At 49.7% G+C, this 27,349-nt stretch overlaps 1 protein-coding gene and 1 long non-coding RNA gene across 2 annotated transcripts in view; one reads left to right on the top strand and one right to left on the bottom strand.

The window, feature by feature from the left end:
* Positions 1 to 27,349, bottom strand: part of SLC1A7 (solute carrier family 1 member 7) — a 55,343-nt gene that overhangs the window by 6,633 nt on the left and 21,361 nt on the right. The window contains exons 3-5 of the mRNA XM_061121862.1: positions 18,689 to 18,904; positions 6,108 to 6,150; positions 2,623 to 2,845 (exon numbers count right to left, since the gene is read on the bottom strand). Of these exons, the coding sequence (XP_060977845.1) occupies positions 2,623 to 2,845; positions 6,108 to 6,150; positions 18,689 to 18,904 (482 nt within the window). The remainder of the gene's footprint in view (positions 1 to 2,622; positions 2,846 to 6,107; positions 6,151 to 18,688; positions 18,905 to 27,349) is intronic.
* LOC133041337 (uncharacterized) overlaps positions 15,072 to 27,349 on the top strand; it is a 28,584-nt gene continuing 16,306 nt past the window's right edge. Inside the window, exons 1-2 of the long non-coding RNA XR_009689219.1 lie at positions 15,072 to 15,348; positions 24,172 to 24,264. This is a non-coding gene — a long non-coding RNA (uncharacterized LOC133041337). The remainder of the gene's footprint in view (positions 15,349 to 24,171; positions 24,265 to 27,349) is intronic.

Here is a 27,349-nt window from a genome sequence, read left to right as displayed (position 1 = left end):
TGTTGCCGTGTCCAAGAGGTTCATCCACTGACTCAGCCGGTGAGGGGCAGGATCTGAATCCTGGCCTCTGGGACCCTAGAGACAAGCTCTTTCCCTGCCCGGGATGCCCCGAACCCATGCTGAACGGGGAGCAGCTACCACAGGGAAGGGGAGTGGAGGGGTCCTGCTGTGGTGGGCAGGAGAGGCCAGAGAGGCAGGTGACACTGGGCCCAGCTCTGTCCACCTGGCCTGTGGAAGCCTGGCTGAACTCAGAGAGCCAGGTTCCCAGCTGTTCCTGCTCCTCATCAAGCTCCCTGTTCCACCCTCAGGCCCTGGTTGGCTTAGAGCAACTGTACATGGGATGCGGAGGGTAGCAGTGGGCTTCCTCCCGCAAGCAAGGCCAGTGCCACCTTAGCATCAGCCACATCCCGACACCAGGGAGAAGACGGGGAAGGAGGCTGCAGTGAGGGAAGCCAGCTGCGCAGGTGTGCTCACCCACACTCAGGTGGGGGTACACAGAGACGTCGGCACAGCTAGAGTTGAGGACACACAAAAAATAGTCACTGACGCGTGGACAGTGACATGTGCTCAGTAAACAGTGAAATGAGTCGAAGGGTCTCAGAGTGTTCTTTAGTTCTGCTGATAGATGTCCTTTTTGGGTATGTTCCCAGCCCTAAGAGAGCAGTGATGGCTGGGGAAGAGGAAGAAAGTCCAGGGCGGGGGACAGATTATCAGATGTGCTGAGGATGCTTCCGAACACCGTCCTCTCATACTCTGGGGTCTCTGAGGTCCTGGCCCCTCTGTGTGCCTGCCTGGCCTTTTGACCAGGATGAAAAGAGCTCCGTTAACCATTGTCATTCATCTGCCCGTCTACCAATCTTTCCCAGAAGTTTACCAAGCATCTACTCTAACCAGTCACATGGTGGCTGTGGGGCTACATGGAGACCAAGACCTGTCTCTGCCTGCGTGGATACACAGCTGCCACGCAGGCATTAAACAGCCACGCCAACAAGTAGGCAGTTGTATTGGGTCAAACATTTAAGGAATAACACAGGGCACCTGACTGGGGTTAGACTTTTCCCCAGGATGGGACGCTTATACTGAGCTCCCTCAGGGATGAGAAAAGTGTAGCGGAGAGGCAGGAACAGCCTGGCCGAGGGAGGCGCCTTCCAGGAACCGACAGGCAGAGCGGCTGGGGAGGTGAGCCCCAGGGCCGAGAGCGGCAGCCTGGCCGGAGCTCACAGGCTCTGTGGGTCACGTGGTGTTTGGACCCCTCTCCGAGGACAGTGGAGCCAGTGGAGGCTTTACATGGGGACTCGACGACCCTGTGAGGAGGACACACAAGGACAGGGGACTCTTGGGGCAGTTTTTCCAGAAACCAGGTGAGAGATGAAGACGGCCTTGGCTGGGGCAGTGGGCAGAAGGAAACGCAGAGGCTGGAGAGACTTCAGAGGCAGACCTGGTGGGATTTGGGTGTGAGCTGAAGCAGAGGGCAAAGTATAAAGTAACCCCCAAGTTTCTGCCTAAGAGACCAAGAAGACAGGAGAATTTCCACTTGAGAAGAAAACACTGTGTAGACGTTGGAAGCTGGAGAGCCCTCCACTAGGCCCAGGGCTGGGGCAGTGTGGGGAAGGGGCTGATAGGATTTTATAGTGAGGCTCCTGGTGACCCTTGGCATGACCTAGAAAGACGAGGTGTGACTGACAAGCTAGATAGTTGTGGAGGGGTTAGGAATTCCTAGACTCTAAAAAAGGAAGAGGACTTCACTGGTAGCTCAGTCGGTAAAGAATCTGCCTGCAATGCAGGAGATGTGGGTTCGACCCTTGGTTGGAAATATCCCCTGGAGAAGGAAATGGCAACCCACTCTAGCAATCTCGCCTGGAAAACTCCATGGACAAAGCAGCCTGGTGGGCTACAATTCTTGGGGTGGCAAGAGCTGGACACGACTTAGTGACAAACCACTGCTACCAAAGAAGGAAGAAGGCTGTCTGCATTTGTCGGTGGGGGTGGTCAAGGGGGGGATGCTGCAGGCAGAGGCGTATCCAGAGGTTTTGTAGTACCTGAAGCTTGCATAGTTTGGAGCCTTCTTCAAGAAAAAGAATATAAAATTTTAAAAAGGAAAAAGGATACAGGCCTTAGAAGGGACCTGTGCAAGTTAAACTTTACCAGCTTCATGGTAAGTAGCCTGTGGTGGGCCTTGGAGACCCAGCAAAGGAAAGAGTATGGCCACAGGCCCCCAGAAATGGCACAGACAGGTCTGCAGAGAGAGGTGGCCACTGAGAAAGCCCTGTGGTTGAGGGTGGAAGGGAAGAATGAGGGCTTTAAACAAATAGCTGCTGGCAAGGTTAGAGGCATGGCCTTCTCAGAGGGAGGACCAACACTCCTGGAGGCAAATAGCACCCAGGGATGGGGAATTCCCAGTGCGGAACAGCAGCTCCAACTCGGGGAGGGCTAGGGACACCCTCTTGCCCCTGGGTAATGGAATAGGGACTTGAGTCACTCCCTCGGAAAAGGAAAGGAAGGAACCTCCTGGAAGATGGGGAGACTCCAGGCTATTCAGGTTACTGGACACGGGATGTAGGGAGGGGTAAATGCAAGGAGGGCCAGGCTCCAGGGCTTCCTGGGGTGGTGGGCAGCACGTACCCATGGTGGCAGAGAAGATGACGATGCCCAGCACGTTCATGCCATCGCTGGTGCCAGGCTCTGACTTGTAAACGACCTCTGGTGGGGGTGTCAGGTCCAGGGCGAAGTTCTGCACATGAGAGCCGTTCTCCTCCTGGACCCCATAGATGAGGATCCGCCGAGAAGGGGCCTCCTCTGATGCCACCTTGGGGGACTTGACAACGGGGGTGGTCTTGGTGCGATACTGGTGGGCGACACCCCAACCAGGAATGAGCCAGGACCAAGTGTAATATCAACAACAATAATAAGAACATCTTGGAAGCACATCTGTATCCACTCATGAATTATATGATTGACAGTAACCCTGTGACATAGGCACGACAGGGATTATTATCAATATTTTACCAAAAAACAAAACTGAGATTTGTTTGGTCATCCACACTACCCGGGCACACCTCCCTCCATCCCTCCTCCCCTCTTCTTTCTGTGCATCGTTACACCTACCTGTGATAAGTCACTTCAGTCATGGCCAACTCTGTGAGACCCTGTGGACTGTAGCCCACCAGGCTCCTCTGACCATGGAATTCTCCAGGCAAGAATACTGCAGCGGGTTGCCATGCCCTTCTCCAGGGGATCTTCACAAGCCAGGGATTAAATCTCTTGCATTGACGTTCTTTACCACTAGCGCCACTTGGCTGGGACCCTCTCTAACCATCCATCCATCTCCTACACAGATAATCTACCTGGATAATCCTCCATTCACCTGTTTATCCTCTTTCAGCCATCCACTGTCCATCTGCCTAACAGCCAGCAAGCCCTGCCTTCCACTGAAGGAAACTTGGACCTTCTATTAGGAAAGCTTAGTTTGCCCCAAGCTTTCTTGATGAGATGAGATGCCAGCTGGGGAGAAATGAGTGAGTCACCTACCTCTCTTCCTCAGCCCCCAGGACATTTCCAAGTCTTTTCTTCTCATTCCTCAGGTGCTATGAGCACAAACAAGGGCTCCTATCTTCCTAACACCAAGTATCAATAAAGCAAAGTTTCTGGGGGTGGGTGGAGAAAAGGAACCACTCAGGAAATAGATATAAAATGTCAAAGCTTCAGTTCCCTCATCTGTAAAGTGGGGTCTTAATAGTTACTTACCTCATTAGGTTAAATGAGATGATGTATGTAAAGTGCTGGCAGTAGTGCCTGGCACATGGTAAGCCTTCTGTAACCATTACTGCTATTATCACTACCACCACCTCACCATCATAACCACCATCATCACCCCAGTGTTGAACACTCTGTGCCAGGTGCTGATTCTTGAAGGATGGGCAAGGAGTTTGCCAAAAGATAAAGGGCATTCCAGATGCGGTAGAAAGTAGAGCAATGTTCTCTTTCTCTCTCACATCTTCCGTAATTGCCCATCACTGTTGGAATAATATCCAAACTCCCTAGCCTAGCATTCAGGGCCCTCCACTACTTGGCTCATTTCACAGATGAAGACACAAGAGGTTAGGGAAGATACAGAGCTTTCACAGCTCCTTATTTTGGAGCCTCTCCTCCATCTCTCAACCACCTCTGGTGTGTCTCCAGGCTCAATACAGGGCCCACCACAGGGAAGATCAGGAAAATACTTGTTGAACTGAGTCAACCAACAGACTGACATTTTAGAAGGGAAATTACTAGAAGTGCACATCAAGATTGGTGTGCAGGGTTGTTGGAAACTGACCCTGAATATTCATAAGCTCCAATTCTTTAGCCACTTGATGTGAAGAGCCAACTCACTGGAAAAGACCCTGATACTGGGAAAGACTGAAGGCAGAAGGAAAAGGAGGCAGCAGAGGATAAGATGGTTAGATAGCATCACTAACTCAGTGACATGAATTTGAGTGAACTCTGGGAGATAGTGGAGGACAGAGGAGCCTGGTGTGTTACAGTCCATGGGGTACAGAGTCAGACATCACTTAGTGACTGAATAACAGCAAGGCTGTTTTGGTAAACAACCAAAAGGAGAAATAGGTAAATAAATTACAGCCTAGACTTACATCAGGCTATGACATCATCACTAAGCATTGTATTTTTTGTTGTTATTCAGTTGCTCAGTCCTGTCTGACTCTTTGTGACTCCATGGACTGCAGCACACCAGGCTTCCCTGTCCTTCACCATCTCCCGGAGCTTGCTCAAACTCATGTCCATTGAGTCAGTGATGCCATCCAACCATCTCATCTTCTGTCTCACTTCTTCTCCTGCCTTCAATCTTTCCAAGCATCAGGGTCTTTTCCAATGAGTCGGCTCTTCCCATCAGGTGGACAAAGTATTGGAACTTCAGCTTCAGTATCAGTCCTTCCAGTGAATATTCAGGATTGATTTCCTTTAGGATTGACTGGTTTGATCTCCTTGAAGTTCAAGGGATTCTCAAAAAGTCTTCTCCAACATCCCAGCTTGAAAGCATCAATTCTTTAGCATTCAGCCTTCTTTACAGTCCAACTCTCACATCCGTACATGACTTGTATTTTTAAGAAACATTAATAACCATGTAAAGTGCTCATGATATAATGGGAGTGGGGGAAAAAAGCAAGATGCACACTGTGTGTGTACTATGATCCTAATTCTATTTTTAAAAACATTTCTGCACAGAAAAAAAGACCAGAAGCATATCTTCTGCTATCATTATTGCTAGGTCCTGGAACTACAAGTGATTTTTATCCTCTGCTTTGGGCCTCCCTACAATGCAGAAGACTCCAGTTTGATCAGACCCCAGGAAGATCCCCTGGAGAAAGGATAGTCTACCCACTCCAGTATTCCTGGGCTTCCCTTGTGGCTTAGATAGTAAAGAATCTGCCTGCAATGCAGGAGACCTGGGTTCAACCCCTGGGTTGGGAAGATCCCCTGGAAAAGGGAACAGCTACCCACTCCAGTATTCTGGCCTACAGAATTCCATGGACAGAGGAACCTGGCAGGCTACAGTCCATGGGGTCGCAAAGAGTCGGACACAACTGAGTGAATTTCACTTATTTATTGTAGTATTTCCCTTATATTTTACAGTGAGTGTTATTACTGTTTTTATTAGGAGGAAAGGATTATTTTAAAAAGAAAGCGAAAACAGGCTTTGATGCCAACAGGCCTGGGTTCACCTACTAGTTCTGCCATTTACTAGTGATTTAACCTTGGGCAAATCGTTTAACCCTTCTGAGTCACAGTTTCCTCATCCAGGAGCTGTTCTGGTCCTAGCCCAGGGTAGGGTTATTGTGAGGACTGAGTGAGACCCTGTGCATGAGCATGGGCATGATCGAGGGCGGAGCCGGCACTCAGTGGGGGCTTCCTTTTCCCCTCATAATTCTTCCTTGTGAAAAGTCAGAACCCAGGGCAGGGGTATGGCCACAGGAGGCTCTAAAGATCTAGGTCCTCCCCCGGCCCCTCCCCTGTAGCCTCCCACCCCCAGAGACAGGGAGACTGACCAGCTGAGCCGGGCCCAGGGTGGCCCTGCCTGCCCACCCTCCATCGCCTAGGGACCCATTCACCTGTTTGAATGTGGCTTCCACCAGGTTGGCTGGGAACATGTTCCTGGAAAGAGAGTCAGTAATTGAAGAATTTCAGGACAGGAGGGCCCTTGAGGTCTCCTGAACACCTCCTTTGGCAGTGGAGGCCTTCCATAACCCCGCCCAACTGCCCCTGCAGTTTTACCTCTTCCCATCACTCCCATCTCAGGACTTCAAGCTTCAACACCAACTGCATATGGTTCCCAAAATACGCTGCATACTTTTCCAACTCTGGGTCTTTGACTGCTGTTCCTTCTGCCTGAAATGCCCTGCCTACTTCTCTGGCTGATTCTTATACCAGTCAAGCAGAGACCAAACCTTCTGCAACTGCTCCGGACAGACTCCTTGACCCTTCCCCTATAGCTACCTCCGCTCCAGCATGCTGCTGGTGGCACTAGTCAGGTGTCTGCCTCCCCATTGACTGGCCTCCTTGAAGGAGGGACTTGATCATTCGTATCTTATCTGTGGCTCCCGAAACAGGACCTGGCATATAAATAGGATCATTATTCTTATTAACATAATCTTCATCTTCTAAAGCAGGAGGGGGTCCTGTCCTACCAGATGTGAAAACATACTATAAATATGCAACTCTCAAAACAGTGAGATACTGACAGCCATCAGCAGAAAAATCAATGTACCGGAACCTGTACCTGGAGACAGAACCCGGGACATCTAAATATTTCATATTTGATAGAAGTTGCTTCACAAATCAGTGAAGAAAGGAAGGACTCATTCTAGAGAACTGCATAGCTGACCAACTATTCAGAAAAATAAACACTAGATCTTGGAACTTCCTTGGTGGTCCAGTGGTTGGGGGTTTGCTTTCCAGTGCAAGGGGTACATCAAAGCTGTATATCATCACCTTGTTTATTTACCTTATATGCAGAATATATTATGCAAAATGCCAGGCTGGATGAATCACAAGCTGGAATCAAGATTGCCAGGAGAAATATCAACAACCTCAGATATGCAGATGATAACGGCAGAAAGAGGAGAGGAACTAAAGAGACTCTTGATGAAGGTGAAAGAGGAGAGTGAAAAATCTGGCTTAAAATTCAACATTCAAGAAACTAAGATCAAGACATCTGGTTCCATCACTTCATGGCAAATAGGTGGAAAAAAGTGGAAACAGTGACAGATTTTATTTTGTTGAGCAGTGATCTCAAAATCACTGTGGATGGTGACTGTGGATGAAATTAAAAGACACCTGGAAAGAATGCTTTGACAAACCTAGACAGTGTATTAAAAAGCAGAGACATCACTCTGCTGACAAAGGTCCGTCTAGTCAAAGCTATGGTTTTCCCAGTAGTCACATATGGATGTGAAAGTTGGATCATAAAGAAGGCTGAGCGCTGAAGAAGTTATGCTTTTGAACTATGGTGTTAGACAAGACTTCTGAGAGTCCCTTGGACTGCAAGGAGATCAAACCAGTCAATCCTAGAGGAAATCAACCCTGAATATTCACTGAAGGGACTGATGCTGAAGTTGAAGCTCCAATATTTTGGTCACCTAATGTGAAGAGCTGATTCACTGGAAAAGACTCTGATGCTGAGAAAGATTGAGGGCAAGAGGAGAAGAAGGTGACAGAGGATGAGATGGTTGGATGGCATCACCAACTCAATGGACATGAATTTAAGCAAACTTTGGGAGACAGTTTGAAAGCAGGGAAGCCTGGTGTGCTGCAGTCGATGGGGTTGTGAAGAGTCAGACAACCCTTAGCAACTGAACAACAACAGCATAGATTGCAAGTTCAATCCCTGGTTGGGTGCTAGGATCCCATGCATCTCACAGCCAAAAAATCAAAACATGAAACAGAAGCAATATTGTAACAAATTCAATAAAGACTTTAAAAATGGTCCCCTTTAAAAAAAACTTTAAAAATAAACCCTAGATCTTTATGTTGTTGTTTTTGTTTAGTCACTAAGTCATGTTGGATTCTTTGCGACCCCATGGAGCCCACAGGGCTTCTCTGTTCATGGAATTTTCCAGACAAGAACACTGCAATGAGTTGCCATTTCCTTCTCCAGGGGATCTTTGCAACCCAGGATCAAACCTGTGTCTCCTGCTTGGCAGGCAGATTCTTTACCACCGAGCCACTTGGGAAGCCCTAGATTTTTATGTACACTGCACCAGAATAAATCCCAGATGGCTGAAAGAAATAAATAATTTAGAAAATAAAACCATAAATATCTAGAAAAAATACAGAATAATATTTTATCAGATCTCAGGATGTGGAAGGACTTCTAAGACCAGAATGAGCAATTAAAATAAATCAACAGATTTTACTTCATTAAAACTAAGAACTTCCTAAGTGCAGCTTAGTATCCTGGTTTGGATTCTGGAACAGAAAAGTAGGACACTAGTGGAAAAACTGGTGAAATCCAATGAAGCAATTTAGTTAATACCGTTGTACTAATTTAATGTCTTACTTTTGACAAATGTGCTAGATGTAGGTTACTAACATCAGGGGAAGTTGAGCAGAGCTGGGAACTCTCTGTACTCTGCAACTTTTCTATAAACCTAAAATCATGCCAAAGTCAAAAGCTAAAAAATTAAGAAGCTCTTTAAGACAGATTACAATACAAATAAAATAATAAAGCAAACAAACTGGGGAAGCCATACAACAAAGTGTTACCATCTTCAATCTTTAAAGACTTTTTACAAATCTTGGCCTTGCTTCCATGTTCACTCTCTGTGTTTTCTCGCCAGAACATCAGCTCCCCGGAGGGTGGGATCTCTGTTTTGTTCTCTGCTATGTCCCTAGCTCCTGGAAGCATGCCCAACGCATAACAGGCACTCAGCAAATATTTGCTGCATAAATAAATGGACCACAAAAACATTAATACCTCAATAGAAAAATGATCCCCTTCATAGATCACAGACTTGTCACGGCAAAAGGGCTTGCATAACTCTATGAAGCTCTGAGCCACGCTGTGTAGGGCCACTAAGATGGACGGGTCATAGTGCAGTTCTGACAAAACATGGTCCACTGGAGGATGCAATGGCAAACCACTCCAGTATTTCTGATGTGAGAACCCTATGGACAGTATGAAAAGGCAAAAAAGATATGACACTGGAAGATGAGCCCTTCAGGTTGGAAGTTGTCCAAGGGAAGAGTGGAGAACAATTACTAATAGCTCCAGGAAGAAAGAAGCAGCTGGGCCAAAGCAGGAACGACACTCAGTTGTGGGTATGTTTGGTGGTGAAATTAAAGTCCAATGCTATAAAGAGCAATATTGCATAGGAACCTGGGATGTTAGGTCCATGAATCAAGGTAAATTGGACATGGTCAGTCTTCCAAACAGGAGATGGAAAGAGTAAACATCGACATCTTAGGAGTCAGTGAACTAAAATGGATAGAAATGAGTGAATTTAATTCGGATGACCATTATATCTACTACAGTGGGCAAGAATCTCTTAGAAGAAATGAAGTAGCCCTGATAATCAACAAAAGAAGAAGTTCCAAAGCACTTTCCAAAGCTAAACTTGCACACAAACAAAGGTCATAGTCACTGTTCGGTGGTCTGCTGCCCATCTTATCCACTACAGTTTTCTGAATCCTGGAGAAACCATTACATCTGAGAAGTATGCTCAACAAATCAATGAGATGCACTGAAAACTGCAATGCCTGCAACCAGCATTGATCAACAGAATGGGCCCAATTCTTCTCCATGGCAATGCCTGACTGCAAATCATACAACCAATGCTTCAAAAGTTGGATGAGTTGGGCTACAAAGTTTTGCCTCATCTGCCATATTCACCTAACCTCTTGCCAACTGATTATCACTTCTTCAAACATCTCGACAAATTTTTGCAGGGAAAATGCTTCCACAACCAGCAGGAGGCAGAAAATGCTTCCTAACAGTTCATTGACTTCTGAAGCACAGATTTTTACACTATAGGAATAAACCTATTTCTCGTTGGCAAAAATGTGTTGATTGTAATGGTTCCTATTTTAATTAACAAAGATGTGTTTGAGCCTAGTTATAATGGTTTAAAATTCACAGTCTGAAACCACAGTTATTTTTGTACCAATCTAATAGAACTAACACCAAAAAAAGATGTCCTTTTCGTTGAAGGGGTTTGGAATGCAAAAGTAGGAAGTCAAGAGATACCTGGAATAATAGACAAGTTTGGCTTTGGAGTGCAAAATGAAGCAGGGCAAAGGCTAACAGAGTTTTGTCAAGAGAACATGTTGGTCATAGCAAACACCCTTTTCCAACTACACAAGAGATGGCTCTACACATGGACATCACCAGATAGTCAATACCAAAATTAAATTGATTATGTTCTTTGCAACTGAAGATGAAGAAGCTCTATACAGTCAGCAGAAACAAGACCTGGAGCTCACTGTCGCTCAGATTATGAGCTCCTTATTGAAAAATTGAGGCTCAAGTTGAAGAAAATAGGGAAAACCAGTAAGCCATTCAGATATGACCTGAATCAAATCCCTTATGATTATACAGTAGAGGTGATGAATATGTTAAAGGGATTAGATCTGGTAGACTGCTTGAAGAACTATGGACCAAGGTTCACAATATTGTGCAGGAGGCAATGACCAAAACCATACCAAAGACAAAGAAATGCAAGAAGGCGAACTGGTTGAGGAGGCCTTACAAAAAGCTGAGAAAAGAGAAGCAAAAGGCAAGGGGGAAAGAGAAAGATTTACCCAATTGAATGCAGAGTTCTGGAGAATAGCAAGGAGAGTCAAGAAAGCCTTCTTAAGTGAACAATGCAAAGAAATAGAGGAAAACAATAGAATGGGAAAGACTAGAGTTCTCTTCAAGAAAACTGGATATATCAAGAGAACATTTCATTCAAGTATGGGCATGATAAAGGACAGAAAGGTAAGGATCTAACAGAAGCAGAAGAGAGTAAGAGAAGGTGGCAAGAATACACAGAAGAACCATACAAAAACAGTCTTAATGACCTAGATAACCACAATGGTGTGATCACTCACCCACAGCTAGATATCCTGGAGTGTGAAGTCAAGTGGGCCTTAGGAAGCATTACAATGAACAAAGCTGGTAGAAGTAAAGGAATTCCAACTGAGCTATTTAAAATCCTAAAAGATGATGCTGTTAATGCGCCGCCTTCAGCATGTCAACAAATTTGGAAAACTCAGCAGTGGCCACAGAATTGGAAAAGGTCAGTTTTTATTTGAATCCCAAAGAAGGGCAATGCCAGAGGATGTTTGGTGACATGGACTCCCTCAGACAGTTCTGGCAACAAACTATAAGGCAATTTGCAATTCACGGTGAGGGTCTCTGCCTTTATAATCTGCCTTAGGAATCTATCCTTCCGAGATGCTCACAAGGAATTTTGTTCCTGTGCTAGCACTTCCTTGAACAGGCCAGGCACCTCGTGTTCACGCTGTGTCTTCTACCTGGACCCTCCTTCCCGCTCACTCTTGTTCTTGGCATGTCTCTTCTTTTGCAAGACTCAGCTCACATATCCATGAAGTTATACATGTGAACATGAGTGTGGGGTTTTTTTTTCTTGACTTTACACCCCAGCAGTCAGTGTTGAAAAGCAGAAACTATAATTTTTTTTCACCGCTGCTAAAATACATGTTCAGGGTAACCTGTATTTTATGTGGCGGTTAGGAGAGGACTTACAGTGAGCTGCCAAGGCAGAAAACTGCCAAGGCAGAGAATGGTCCTGGTTTTCCCCACTGATTTCAGCATTGTCACAAGGGAGAGGGAAAGCAGGGTCAGGAGCTGAGATTGAAGAAGTCACCTGAGGATTTTTTTCAATAAGTGATCAAATTTCTGTCACCAGAACAACGGCTGCTGGCAAGGGCTTTGGAAGTCAAGCAGAGCCAAAGCTAAGAGCAGGCACACTGGCCTGGGCACTCATGACCAGAGTGAAGGATGTCTATGCTGCGCCAGTGATAGCAGTTTGAAATGTCTCCTGGAAACAGTCCCAGTAGGTTCGAGTGACTAAGCATTTCTCTAAGAAAACTTAGAAGGAAAGTCACTCTAGCCTGAGCAGAAACCAAGAGCATTCAAAAGGCCACACGTAAGAAAGCGAACGGAACTTATACCTCATGCGTTCATCTCTTTACAGTGTCCTTAACAACGAAAATAATTTAAAATATGTGCTGTGGCAGGGATGACTAGCTGTCTACCCAGTCTCCATTCTTTCTTCTCACTAACAGAAACTGAAGGCTGTTACAGGGACCAAGAGGGCCCTGACAATAAGCCCTGTCTCCCAGCCTCTCTTTCCAGAGGGGTGGTCAATGCAATGTGAGTGCGAGTGATTGGGTGGCATTTCCTGGGAAAAGTTTGCAAAGATGCTCATGCAACTGGGACCCTTTGGTCCTTTCCTCCAGCTCATTTCTTTCTGCCTAGAACATGGACATAACAGGTGGAGCTTTAGCAGCCTCACTGCACCATGAGACACTGATGAGAAAAGCCAAGTGCTAAATAAACATGGGAAAGCACAAAGGTGGAGGGAGCATGGGCTCCTGGTGATCACAAACTGCCACCTCTGGTCTGCTTATTGGAGAGAAAATACACATCTTTACATTAGTTAAGCCTCTGCTGCTTCAGGTTTCTCTTAACTAGCAGCCAAAAGCATTTCCTGATGCATGTGGCTGTATTATTATCAACAAGCTTATCCTCAGATTTTTTTAACTGTGTTTAAAAAGATTCAGGGGGCTACACTGGGTCTTCCTATGGTGCACGGGCTTCTCATTGCTGTAGCTTATCTTGTGGCGGACCACAGGCTCTAGGAGCACAGGTTTCAGTAGTTGTGACCCGCAGACTCAGTAGTCGTGGTACATAGGCTTTGTTGCCCCTTGGCTTGTGGGGTCTTCCCTGACCAGGGATCAAGCCTGTGTCCCCTGGACCACCAGGGAAGTTCTATCCTCAGATTTTTATAAACAATTATACTTTTGATTATTAAATGAAAAAACATACATTTTCTTTTGGTTTTGAAGACCCATGGGAAGCCTTCTTTTTTCCCCCAGGAGACCTGGGTTCCTGGTGGTAGTTACATAAAATTCAGACATAATGTGCCTGGGAGATATTAGTCGGCCAAGACCATTCACTTTGCCCCAGGCCTCCCTGCATGTCTCCTGGGGCAAGGCCACGGTCCACCTCACTTATTATTTGTAAGTTCCCAAACTCACCCCTAATCCCACATCCCCAGCCCAAACTCCAAAGGTGGGAATGGTTCCTTTCCAAGCACAGCTCCCAAGAGCTTCATCCAATCCCTGAAGGGGTGACTGGGGGCTATAAATAGAGCCAAGCTGACTTAATCTCTCTGGTGTTTTTGAAAGATTAGAAAACAAAGAAGGGGCCCAGCTCTGATTGGTGTTTCGCTTGGGTTTGTCCAGGGAGGCTGCCCTGTGAGCAGACATCAGTTTTCTGGAGCCCCCACTTGGAGTCCTAGGAAATGAACTCATGTCTTGGAGAGCCATCCAGGGACATGGCCTGTTGTGTTCCTCTGGAAGCATCTTAGAGAGATACAATGTATATCTTCCCATCCTGAAGGATGCTGTGAGCCTTATTTTCCTGTTCAATTGAAACCCTCATCTTTCTGACTTTTCCTTAGTCATGTCTGCCTCCATTTCTTAGTTCCCTCTCCTGGTCACCTGTACTCTTGTTTTCAACACTTGGTGGTCATCTGCTCTGGGCCAGAGCAAGGGTGAGGCGGCTGCTTTAACCTCCCTGCTGGTGTCTTCATTTTCTGCACAGCCTCTCAGAACCTCAGAGCTAGAAAAGGACTCCGAGAATGGCTATCCAGGGCACTCTTCCCATCTGTCTGTCCTAAGATGACTGATGGCTGGATGCAGGGACCTTTATTCTCCTGCCCTCCCCACCGCACCCCTCCCCCCGCCCTCTCTCCCCACCAGCTCTCAGTCCAATGCCTCTGCCCAGAGAAGTTACTTAATAAAAGTGGGTTGAAGGCGACTAAGGTGACTACACCCCTTCCCGGGGCATCCCCCTGCCTCTAGGCACATCCTGGCCACCCCATGCTACCCTGCTCTGATCCATCCTTCCGAAACCCACTGGCTTCCCCCTTCTCAAGTAGAGCAGCCACCCCCTCAGCCTGGAATCAAGTCTGCAAGGTTGAGCTCTACCCCGTCCTGCCAACCTCGTCTCCCAGAACCTGCCTCCAGAACTTTCTGCCCGTGCCCAGAAGCCTCCTCACTGGCCTCTAGGCCTTTGTGTTTCAGAACCACAGAGCTAGAAGGGATCTTGAAACCCACTGGGGGAAGAGGCCCGGGGAGGGGGCTGGCCCCCAAGAGCCACACAGCAATCCCACAGAGCTGAGACGAGGGTCCCTGCGGGAAGCACGTGATCCCCCCCTGCAGCCCCGCTCTCTGACTGAGACACGGTGACAGCGATGTCCAACCACCCAGCTTTGCAAAAAAACTTGCTCAGGGTTGAGAGCGGCTGGGGGAAAAACCTCAAACCAAAAGTATCAATTTTCACCACGTGAAAAGCAGCTGAGAGCAGGGACTCCTCCTGGAACATTTGACTCTGACATGTGTGTATGATCCAGGGCCCTGAGCCCCTGAGCAGGGGAGGCCGTTGGGGAGGGCGGGGGCTCCCCGTGCGCCAAGACTCCTTCCACCACAGGGAAAGGCTGTTTCGAATCATAGGCTCCAAGAAATGATGACTCATAGGCACCAAATCTTAGAAATAGTGGGTCTTAGACATGAAACTTCTCGAAATTCCTCTGCCCCTGGCTTCCAGGACATCAGCTTTCCTGGTTTTCCTCCTGCTCCAGCAGCTCTGCGCCGTCCTCCAGGGTGGCTGTGGGCAGAGACTCACCCGGGCCTCGACACCTCGTGCTTGGCCATTTTCCCCGTGTCAGTGCCTCAAACCCCACTGGGGCTTCAGGCCCCGGTGCAACAGATGTCCCCGCCTCCCACGTGTGCAACCAGCAAGCACTCCGCGCCTCCGCTGTGTGGGTCTGCTCTAGGCTCCAGGATACAGCAGGATGGTTTTTAAACAACTGGCCCTCCCGGAGCATACTTTATTCCAGTAAGAGAGACAGAAGTACACAGATAGGGTAATGGCAGGCACTAAGACCGGCTATGAAGAGAGAGCGGCTGGGAGGGCCCTCTGCAGAGGTGTAAACGGAGCAAGAGAAGGACTATTCTGACAGAGGCAGCAAGGAGGCCGAGGTGCTGAGACAGGATCCTAAGGACGTTCTGAGGACTGTATGGAGGCCAGCAGGCTGGAGCCAGGAGAGAGTTGGAGCGAAGGTCAGAGGCCCAACCTGTACGTGGTGGGGTGGATCATGATGGGCCCATAGGCCACGGTGAATACTGTGTATTTTGTCAACCTGTGACAGGTTGTGAGCAGGTTTATAAAGGATCCATCTGGCTGTTGTGCTAAGAACAGACTGTATGGAAGCAGAGAGAAAGCAGGTGACCATACTGGGCCCTCAAGAGAGAGGTGATGGTGGTCTGTGCGAAGGTGGAAGTGGTAGAAGGACAGAAGGCATAAGGTTTAAGATATTACAGAGCTGGCAGAATTTGCTGAAAGACTGGATGCAGGACATGAGAGAAAAAGAGACACCAGACTAAGATGGGAGGGCTGAGGAAAGGACAGATTACAGGGAAAATCAAGTGTTGAGCTTCGGATGTGCTCATTTTGAGATGCCTTTAGACAAGTGCATGGAAGAATCTGGAGTGCAGGTGAGAGGTTTCCACTGGAAACAAAATTTGGCAGTGTCAGTGTACAGGAAGTGTACAATACCATTGTACTGATGGAATCACCAGGCAAGTAAAGGTAGCTACAGCAGACCTTGCTTGGAACTCTTGACCCTGTGGGTGAGAACCACACAGCAGGAACAAAACTGCAGGTACTTTTGTGATCCTTTGTTCATCACATATCTCAAAGGATTAAAAGAACCTGGAGAATGGAGAAGATGGAGGGAGTGGTCGCTTGATTGTACTAATGGCCCTTATTCATTGATGCCTTGTCACGCCTGGATACCCAAGTGGCTGAGTGGTAAAGAATCTGCCTGTCAGTGCAGGATGATGCAGGAGACATGGGTTTGATCCCTGGATTGGGAAGATCCCCTGGAGTAGTAAATGGCAATGCACTCCAGTATTCTTGCTGGAAAATTCCATAGACAGAGGAGCCTGGCGGGAGGGCTACAGTCCATGGGCTGACAAAGAGTCAGACAGGGCACAACAACTTTTTTGCCTTGTCACATTGCTATCCCTTCCCACCCTAAGTCATGGCCACATGACTCTTCTTGGCTGATAGGATGTTAGTGGACTCAGCTAAAGTAGAGACTTACAAAAACACTGGCATGTTTCTGTTTCCCTCTCTTGTTCCTCTATCTTCCTCATAAGAGCATGCCCAGGCTAGCTCTCCCTTGGAAACCCATCACCACCATGAAATAAATCCAGGCTGGCCTGCAGGAAGATGAGGGAACATGAGGAGCACAGCTAGATCTAAGCCAAGATCATCCTGTAGCAGCTCTTCCCCAGTGGAGTGGCCAGCTGCCTGCAGACACATGAGCCAGCTCAGCTGAGCTCAGTCCAAGTCAGCGGGAACTTCCATCTGACCTGTAGACATGTGGTGGTTGTTTTAAAGCACTAGGTCTTTGGATGATTTGTCACACAGCAACAGCTGACTGATACAGAGGGCAAGGGTTACTCGGGAGAAAGAGAAAGGGAGAGAGAGGGATTGTATGCTGGGCATCTACCCCCAAAGGGGACGAGAGGACTGCTTCTCCTTCACTTTAAGTCAAGAGAACTACTCAAAGACCTTGGCTGTGTCCTCTAGGATCTGCGGCGTGTAGGACCTGGTGCCTGACTCATGTCCAAAGGACCTGGGAAAGGCCCGCATATCCACAAAGGATGTGTGCATGTGTGTGTGTGTGTGTGTGTGTGTGTGTGTTCCACAGGCCAATGTGAACTTTGCAGAAGGGACTCTGCCTAAGAGGATCACTGGAGTGAGTGGTGGTGAGGTGTCCCCAGACACCAGAGGTCAGGGCTGAGGAGGGCATCCTGAGCAGCCAAATGGTGCAGGGAGTGTCTGAGTCAAGGGGACAACAGGTGAGAGATACCAGTGATAGGAGGGGCACCAAAAAGCCCACAAAGGCTCCCCTGAAGAAATACAATCAGGGAGCACCTACCCCAGCTCACTCCACTTCCAGGGAAGGAGGACTTTGCTAGCCATCCCTCTGCCTCTCTGCTGTGCAGCCCCAGAGCTAGCAACAGGGAAGTAGATGGAGCAAGAAAGAAGGAGAAGCCTGCTATGACCTTCTTCCTCACTCCGATTTCCATGTCTGAATCAGCAAAAGGCTAGGACAGGATCTGTTTTAAATGGAATGAGTTTAGAGTTTTACTGTTAGGTTGGACTGGATTTCTTACGAGTTTTCTTTTTTTTTTTTTTTTGGTTGTGCAGTTTGTCACGTGGGATCTTATTTCCCCAGCCGGGGATGGAAACTGCATTGGTGGGTGGGGAGTCTTAACCACTGGACCTCCAGGCAAGTCCTGGACTGGATTTCTTATATCTGAAATTGGCAAGAAAATGGGAGGGACCAGAAGAAGTCCACAGAGCAAGTTTAATGGGACACCCTGTTGAGCCCAGTAAACTGTTTCCAATGTGGTGCTTCCCTGGGTTTAATCCCAGCCCTGCTGTCCATACCCACACTGTCCTGGGAGACCCCTTTGCCATCGGGGTCTTCTTAAGGCCTCTATCTGCTCTTCTCCCAACCTCCATCTCTGGCTCAGACTCCCCACAAGATTCAAATCCAGCAGCCAACCACCAGGTGACACCTCCCCCAGGAGATCCACACCTGCTCTGCACTGTCCTCTGGCCTGGCCACCATGCTGTTGCCCACTCAGGTGCCCAGGCCAGACACCTTCATGCCTTTGAAATCGGCAGCCCCACCTCCTCCACTTCTCCCCCCATCTCTCCGTCTCCTGCTGATTTTACCTCCTGCGCAGCCTTCAGTCTTCCTTCCTCCCCCAGGCCCATTGCTACCACCCTGGCCCCATCCCTTCCTCTGTCTTCCTCTCTGGCTGTGCGCCCCCAATCCTATCCACCAGCACTCTGGCAGACAGAGTAAGCCTTCTGAATTGGATCATGGCACTCCTATGTCTAAAACCCATTTCCTGTGGCCTTTAGGGTAAAGGTTCCTAAAATTTAGGTTCCCAATGCTTTTCATGGTCTGGCCCCAACTGACTTCTCCAGCAATGACTGTCCACTTCCCCCTTTACACCTCAGGACCCAGAATGGCCCGTGACTTCTCCCTACAACACTGCACCCAGCTCAGGACTTCTGTGCAACTGTTGCCTTCCTGATGAATGTCCTTACTGCATCCCCTTTGCCCACCTGCTCATCCTGTCCTGATGGGGGTGGACAGTTCAGTGTGAGGCCGCGGGGAGCATGGGGTATAGAGGGCAGAGTGTGGCCTCTGTGGCTGACCCTTTGTGACCACGAGCGATCAAGAGAAGACCCTGAGCACCTGTCCCCACCCCCTCTCCTGCTCCTTGGGTGACAGGCAGGGCTGGGCCTGTGGAGTCAGCAGCCCCACCCAGGTGTGGCATTCCCAAATAGGGTGCTGGCTGCGGGGGTTACCGAATGAGGTCCAGCAGGGGGTCGGCTGAGCTCATGATGGGCTTCCCACTCTGCTCAGTTGTCTCCTTCTGGGCTGCGCCACCCGGATGGATGATGGAGACCATGATGATGCCCACGATGACCGCCACGAAGGTGGTCCACAGGTAGTACGCCACGGTGAGGATGCCCAGGCGGCTGGAGGTCTTGGCATCCAGGGAGGCGAGGCCGGACATCAAGCTGGGAGAGCGGTGGGTGTCAGCGTCTGTGGGTGGGCAGGCCAGGCACTCAGGTGCACCCACTCTCACCCCCTCCTTGCTCTGCCCGGCACCCTCGCAGAGCTCCTGGGCATGAACAGGCATGGGGATCCTCCCACCCCTAATCCCCTGGCTCCATCGAGCCCCGCTCTGCTCTTGTCCCCTTGCCCAGTGTCATCAGCCAAGCCCATTCACACTTCTAGACTTTTCCACATGTTCTTTCTTTTGTTTTCTGTCCTCTTAGCAGCTCCCTTCAGTTGCCCAACTCCTACCCAGCAGATGAGACCAAGCTCAGTGCCACCTCTTCAGTGAAATCTCTTTGGACTACCTGCCTCTCCCCCAGAGTTAGGACCCCATGGGAAGAGTCCCCACAACTCCTGGCTCCTCTTTCATGACTCTGGTTGTCACTGTCTGTCTCTCTCATCAGATTGAGGACGTGTGAGCAGAGGGGCAGGTCTGTGTGTCCTTCGTGCCCAGCATGAGTTTTCAGTGCTGCCGCAGGCAGGTGGTTAATGCAGGCTTTTGAATGAACTCATGCCTGAGACTGAATGAGGGAGTGAGTTAGAGCCGCAGGCTGGGAGTTGGTGATCTGGCTCTGTGACCCAGGCGTCCATCTTTGGACGTCAGGAGCTGCATCTATAAAATGGAGAATGGTTAGATTTTCTCTGAGAGGTGCCACCCTGTGGCTGGCCCAGACTCTCCACGTGGGAGGTTGTGGGAAGGGTCTTGTGGGTCTCCTTCCTCTTGGCTCCTCCCCACCTCTGCCTGCCACCCACCAGAGCAAGTCAACCCTGAAGCTATTCTTCTCATGGCTGTTGGGGCGGGTTGGGGCGGGGGGCCGGGGGTGGGGAGGTTGGGGGTGTGTGTGAGGGGGTTGAGGGTGTGGGGGGAGCAAGTGAGGTCAGTTAAGGAGATGCTTGCACTTTGCTTTGCTGCCAAAAGGATTTTTCCCCAAAGCCCTTTCATTCTTTCAGATAAAGGAAGTATTTGTCTGTTTTTAATCATGTAAACAAGAGCAGATAATCCCTTCCCATCCACCTCCTGTTATCATTAGACTGCAGCAGGCATCATCTAGCATCAGAGCTGAGCACAGAAAGCCTCTCCCCTACCCCAGGCTGTAACCAACCGCTGCCTGTGAGCACCCTGCTTTTGCTCTAGCAAAGGCCCACTCCTCTTTAAGACACAGTTAAAAGGTCTCCTCCTCCAGGAAGCCTTCCCTGACCATCAGACAGGGGTAATACCCCTTTGCTGGGATGCCACTATCCCTGTGCTGTCCCAGTCCCACCTCACTAAGCAGTTGACTCTTTACTGAAAGTGCCTCCAGGGCTGAGCCTGGGTCTGTTTCAATGCTGGGCCTGTAGAGCCAGAACCCACACTCCAGAACTGCTAGAGTGTAGTCTGCTGAGTGAAGGAGTGAATGAGTGAATGAGTCAGTATTTACAATCTCCATTCATGTCTGTCTGCCAAGACACCATATGTTAGTGATGGGCTTAGGGTGGGTCTTAAATGTAAATCCTGAAGGGCTGGTAATGAGATTGAATGGAGAAATGAGGGGCCGCCCTGCAACATTATCCATGAGAGAGATTATCCCCAGACGAGGGCCAGCACATCAGCTCAGGGCCAAATGGGCCTCTGACTGTAACAGACTCCCCCAGAGCCAAGTCCAACTACTGCAGGCCATAGGGAAGCCCTGGCCCTGAGCCAGGACACTAGTGGCTGGCTGAACTCAGTCCCTAGCTCAAGGCCTGTCCTCTTTCACCCTTGTAGTTATTTAGTCCTTTAGTGCATGCCCTCAGAGAAGGGCAATGACAACCCACTCCAGTACTCTTGCCTGGAAAATCCCATGGATGGAGGGAGACTGGTGGGCTGCAGTCCATGGGGTCGTGACAAGTCAGACACGACTGAGTGACTTCACTTTCACTTTTCACTTTCATGCATTGGAGAAGGAAATGGCAACCCACTCCAGTGTTCTTGCCTGGAGAATCCCAGGGACAGCGGAGCCTAGTGGGCTGCCATCTATGGGGTCGCACAGAGTCGGACACGACAACTGAAGTGACTTAGCAGCAGCAGCAGCAGCAGCAGCAGTGAATGTCCACTCTGTGCCATGCTCTGTGCCCACAGAAGGAAATCAGAGTCAGTCCCTCAAGCAGCTCCTGCTCTGGGAGGGGGGTGGGGAGCAAGACAGACCTGGACACTTGAGACATAAGTGGACTCAAGGACATGATGTTTGCATCAGTACCACAAGGGAGGGGACAAGGACATGCTGTCTTCATTCAGAGGAGGGAGGGGTCACTTACAGATAGGAGAAATAAGGAAGGGTTACCTGGAGGAGAGGGCACTAGAAAATGAAGAAGATTTGGAGATGGGGGCAGAGGTGCCAGGCAGTGGGACACCATAAGCCAACAGGGAGGCCGAGGGGCTTGAAAGTGTGGGGACACCGTGGTGCTTAATGTGGTCAGAGCTCAGGTCATATTTGAGGTTGGGTGACATGTGGGGCAGAAGGGATGGACTAAGCTCAGGTGTGGGGGTGGCCTTGAGTGCCAACCCAAGGAGGACACAGAGGAGGGTAGGGTTTAACAACACATCTAGTAGGATTTGCTGGAAGTCTGAAAAGGGAAAACTAAACATTCCTTAGGTCTGAGAATATCAAAGTAAACAAAGTATATAGGGAAGTAGTATTTGTAAGAGCAAAAACATGGGGCCATCTTAAATCACTGAGGCAGATTAGATTCAAAGTTACAACCTATCCATGCAATAGGGTTCTATGAAGCCATTAGAAGTGATGGTTTCATTGGAAATGTGTTCCTATTTAATGTCAAGTGGGGAAAGCACAGAATGAGACCCTCTCTGCAGGGTGCCCTGGAGCTTCTGTGGTCCAGATAAACATAGATGTGCTTGAGGGATTGTGCAGGAGAGGGGTATAGGTGAAAATCAGATCCCAGAGAGAAGCAAGGGGCCCCTCAGTAGGTCACCCCCAGGAAGAAGAAGTCTCACCCAGGGTTAGTGCCCTCTCAGGAACAGACCAGATTTGGTAAGAAAGGGAGTGCCAGTTCTAGATCCAGCCAAAGGGACCCCTGACATGGGGGCTCTGGAGAGGAGAGGGCTAATGGGTAAAATGGAAAGAATTCCTTCACCCGGGACCCAGAGGGCTCTGCTCTGGAGCTGCGCTCCCAGCACCCAGCATGGAAGAGCTTTCCCTACTGGCTGAGGAGAAGTGGGAGCAGCAGTGGTGAACTGCTGACACTATGACAGAGCAGACCTTCGCCGCCCCTCCCCAGACTGACAACATATCAGAGAAGACCCTTGTCTCCCCTCCCCAGGCTGACACTATGACAGAGCAGACCTTCGCCGCCCCTCCCCAGACTGACAACATATCGGAGAAGACCCTCGTCTCCCCTCCCCAGGCTGACACTATGACAGAGCAGACCTTCGCCGCCCCTCCCCAGACTGACAACATATCGGAGAAGACCCTCGTCTCCCCTCCCCAGGCTGACACTATGACAGAGCAGACCTTCGCCGCCCCTCCCCAGACTGACAGCATATCAGAGAAGACCCTCGTCTCCCCTCCCCAGGCTGACAGTATGACAGAGCAGACCTTCGCCGCCCCTCCCCAGACTGACAGCATATCAGAGAAGACCCTCGTCTCCCCTCCCCAGGCTGACAGTATGACAGAGCAGACCTTCGCCTCCCCTCCCCAGACTGACAATATATTGGAGAAGACCCTCCTCTCCCCTCCCCAGGCTGGTGCCAGCAGTACTGGGGTTGACCACAAGTGATGGCAGAGGCCGAGGAGAACAGGAGCTGAGTGTGGGAGTGCCTGGATTTCACAGGAGACAGCGGCCACTCCTGGAACTCACAGTCACAGGAAAGGAAGTTCAAGGTCCCGCCATTCAGCTGGAGGGGGCTCTTTGAGGTGTAGACTTTGGGGCCAAGCTGTTAGTTAAAGTGGCCTTTCTGAGATCCTACAAGCTGGGGTGGGGTGGGGTGGGGTGGTCTGCACGGAGTGTTAGGTCACATGGTCATGCACAGGGAAAAAACAAGAAAATTTACCAGTAGCTGTCTTTGGGTGGTGGGATTATAGTCAATTTCTGTTCTGTTTTTATTGTTTTTCCACATTCTCTATTATTTCTAGAATGAGCATGTCTTGCTTGTGCAATGAAAAACACAACTGCAAGTAACAGTAGCCCCAGAGAGCATGATTTGTCTGGACCTTAACTGTCCCCAAACACATGAACATCTGCCTCATAGGATCCTTAATCTCCTGTGTCAGTATTGCCTGATGGGATGATAAGGTGAACCACCCTGTAATGTAAAATTTTTTTGCAGTCACAGTAAAAAAAGGAAACAAGTGATGTTCATTTTTGGTGGAATTAACTTTAATATTTTAATCCAGTATATCCAAAATATTATCATTTCAATGTGTAATCAATAGAAAAAGCTTATAAAAACTACTTCTGGTTTTAAATTTTTTAATTTAAATCAATTAAAAACAAGAAGTTTAGTTTTTCTGTTGCACTTATCCACATTTCAAAGGTTCACCAGTCACTTACGACCAGGGACTGCCTTATTGGGCTGCATAGTTTAAGTTACAGATAAGAAAAATAAGGGGGTGGAGACAATTGACCAAGCTGCCCAGCTGGTCAGTTGTAGAATTAAAATTGGGACAGGGGTTTGGGGTTCAACCCTGTGGGGTTTCCCTTCTCCCACAGTGACTCCCCATGGTACAGATCTGGTTTAACTCCTATGGAAGTATAAGGCCTTCCAGATTTGGCTAATCATAATTTTGGTCCATGTAATACCTCTTTAGTTCAGCTCTCAGAGTTCATGACCTGCCCCGTGGCCACTGCCCTCAGAGTTGTGGTAGTGAGCTCCCCATCTTTGGAAGTATCCAAGTGGAGGCTGGGTGGCCACCTGTTGGAATGCTAGATCAAGGCTTCCAGACTTAGTGGGAGATTCCATGAGGTTGATTTCAAATGTTCCTTCTGGCTCTGTGATTAATAGGTAGGGAAGACTCGGTAAACTTGCCTTCCCAACTCCCAGAATAGGGGTGCTTCTGGGAACCCCCCACATCCTCAAGGGCCCTGGGAAGAGCTTCAGGAAGCCCAAAAGTCTGGGACTCCCTCCTAAGCCATCTGGCCACCCCGCCGGGCCCGGGATTATGTTTCAAGAGATTGATGTGACTGGGGAGCTGACTGGCCGCTGGGCCCTGCCTGTTGCAATCTGGTAATCTGGTAATTGCTCCACTTGCAGGGGTAGGGGAAAGGAGTTGCTGTTGCCAGGCTCCACCAGGAGGGAGAAAAAGGCTGCTACTGACCCTCACCTGTTCTCATGCACACCCCTGAGGTGAGTATCGTGACCCTACATAACCAGAAGAGGTACCCACTGCTCCCTGCACACTTCAGTGTGGAGGGCAGACAGCCTGCTCAGACTGCTGGGGGCCCCGCCCTGTCAGAAGTCTGTGGTGGCTCCCGTTGGCCCTCAGGAACTGTCCACACTCCTTCACGGCCTTAGAATCATTCTTCTCCTCACTGGTACCTCTCCAGCCACCCCGTTCTCACTGCTGCTCCTTGAACCACCTTTGCGCTGGTTGTTCCTTTAGCCTGGTACCCCCTACCCCACCCCACGCACATCTCTCCAACCTAACTGGTTTCCACTTGCTCTTTCCAAGTTCAGCTCAGACCTCACTTCCTCTGGAAAGCCTTCCCTGACTGTGGCCATCTCATTCACTTCCCCAGGGCACCCTGTACTTCCCAGTTTGTTCCAAGGCACTCTGCTGGCACACTCACTTCTGAATCCCCAGGGACCACCCGCCTCTGGCACTGGGCAGGCTGGCCCCCACACATGCTGAGTGAAGCAGTGAACAGTGAGGGAACGCTGTTACCTTACCCTTGCCCTCCCTGCTTTTTTTCTGGTCCTCTCCTGCTGCCGCCCATTTTTCGAGTCTCCACTCAGGTACCTCCTCCTTCTGAGGGCCTCCTGAGCCTACCAGACCAGGCCAGGCAGCTCCTGGTTGCCTGCACACAACCCTCACTGTGTGGGAGGCTCGGGCACGTTCCTGAGCCTCTGTGCACCTCAGTTCCCACTGGATGATAAAATAGGGATGTGCCCAGTCATTCAGTCATGTCTGACTCTGTGACCCCATGGACTGTAGCCCACCAGGCTCCTCTGTCCATGAAATTTTCCAGGCAGCAATACTGAAGTGGGCTGCTATTTTCTTTTCCAAAATGGGGATAGTGATTGTTTACTGTGAGGGTTAGTCTAGGTTTAGAAGAGTGCCTGGTACATAGCAAGTAGTCAACACATTCCAATTACTAGCATACCTCTGTGCTGTCATCAAATGTTCCATGGCCACCTGCCCAAGCAGACCGTGAGCTCCTCTAGGGAAGGGCAGAATCTGGCTCAGTTCTAGGTCCTGAGAGCTCAGGGCCTGGCCTGGCATGGGTGCAGGTTTGCTGGTGTGTGTGTGTATGTGTGTGTGTGTTAAGCCAGGGTGAAATTCTAGACTAGATTGTGAAAGGGGGGTGACTTCTGAGCTCTGATGACCGTGAGCACCCATTGTGGGCTCTGGAGAACAAGTCACCGCGACCAGCCTTGGTTCCCTTGCCAGGTTTAGCAAAGTGCCCCTGGCAGTGTGTGTCCGTGTGACAGTGAGGTAGTTGGCACAGGGCCTCCTGAGAACAGTGAGAGTGACTATCACAGGCAGAGCCCTCTTCTGAGTGCTGAGAACCTGGGAGGGTCTCTGGAGCTGTACTTTGGAGCTCTCCCTTCAGCCCTCTCCTTCCCGGTTGTTTTTATCAATGGCTCTGCCAAGGGCACTGACAGCATGTGGATCAGATTTGTAGAGGATGGGAAGCTGGGAGGAACAGCCAGTGTGCTGGATGAGGGAGTTGGAACTAAGCAGAACTCAGGCTAGTTTGGTCTGACCTGATGAAGATGAACATGGACACATGCAGAGCCATACTTGGCTTCAGCACCACAGAGAGCACGAACACTGGGGTGGAGAAGGGCTGAGCCCCAACTGCAGCACGCGGAAGGGGGACTTGGGGGGTTTGTTTGCTGCCAGCTTGGTGAGTCACTGGGGAATGAGGCTGCCGAAGGGCAGCCTGTGTAGCTAGAAGCCTGGAGGGCTTGCTGAAGAGGCTACAGACCTGCCCTTGACGTTGAGACCCACTGGAAATGGGACAAAGGAGGGAGGTGTGTGTCCCAGAGAGGGCAGCTGGGGTAGGTGGTGGGGGACAGTGATGCCAGCCTGGAGGCCAGGGGCTGTGGAGCATAGAAGAGCAGACCCGGGAAACACTGGGATCCATGGGAAAAGCCATGGGGAAGCAGAGCTCAGCTCAACACCAGGAATAACTTCCTAGAAACATCTGTCCTGCCCTGGAAGGGACCTCCTTGAGAAGTAGTGAGCTCCCAGTCACTGGAGGTGTGCAAGCAACTTGCTCAAGTCACACAGTGAGTAAGTAGATTTGAACCTTGGTCTACCAGCATGACAACATCCACAATCACAACATCCTGCACTGGGAAGTTAAAGACAGGAAGGAGCCAAGTCCTTGGGCTCTGGCCTTGGCTGACCTAGTCAGGGAGTCTCTACAAAGCTGGCCTCTGGGTGCAGCTGCAGGTAGTTCACCCAACAGGCAAGAGATGGAGGCATCGGGGGGTCCGTGGGAGTCCCGTCAGCCCTTCCAAGTACTGAGGTCTTTTTCCTTCCCCTGAGTGAACCATAGACCGGGCAGCTGTGTCACGTAGCAAGTGCCACGTTAGCACTTCGATGCTGTCCCGGCCACACCCCCCACCCTCAAGCCAAACTTCTTCTGAGACCTAAGGCAGGATGCCTAGGCTCCCACTTGGCTAAGATCTAGGTCTTCTAGCTCCAGCACCCCCTTCCCAAGGGTGGGAATTACTCTACCATCTTTGTTTGCATACCTCAGGGGACAGAGGACTCACTACCTTCACTGTGGGCTAGTTATACTTATCAGTATGACATCTGCCTCCAGGGAAGAGAATTTCTACACTGAGCCCAGCCCTGCCCCTGGAGCCACGCAGACCAAACCTCTTTGGTTCCACTGCAGATTCCATGGGACCGGGGTGGGTGGGAAGGTGGGGATGAAGTTCAGGGCTCAGAGTGTGAGGTGGGGTGAGAGATGGAAGAGTAGGGGTGGCAAGGAGCCAGGCATGGATCTGGGGATGCTGCTGTGTCCCCAACTGCCTTCTGGAGGTCCCCCTTCCCAAGGCCCCTGGCCATGAGATGGGTTGGGAACTTGCAAGTAACAAGCTTGAACTCAGTCAAAAGCAAAAGCTTGGAGGAGCTGCAGTTGCAGCCCTTGAGAGCTCATGTCTGATCATATGTCAGTCTCAACCACTTTTCACTAGGAAGGCTGCGTTCCCAAGAGCAGTAAGGGGCCATCCAGTTTCCAGTCTCCTACCCCTT

This window comes from Dama dama, chromosome 20, assembly GCF_033118175.1.
Source record: "Dama dama isolate Ldn47 chromosome 20, ASM3311817v1, whole genome shotgun sequence".
NCBI classification, from domain to species: domain Eukaryota; kingdom Metazoa; phylum Chordata; class Mammalia; order Artiodactyla; family Cervidae; genus Dama; species Dama dama.
The sequence above is the reverse complement of the archived record's forward strand: the minus strand, read 5'-3'. Positions and strand labels throughout refer to the sequence as shown.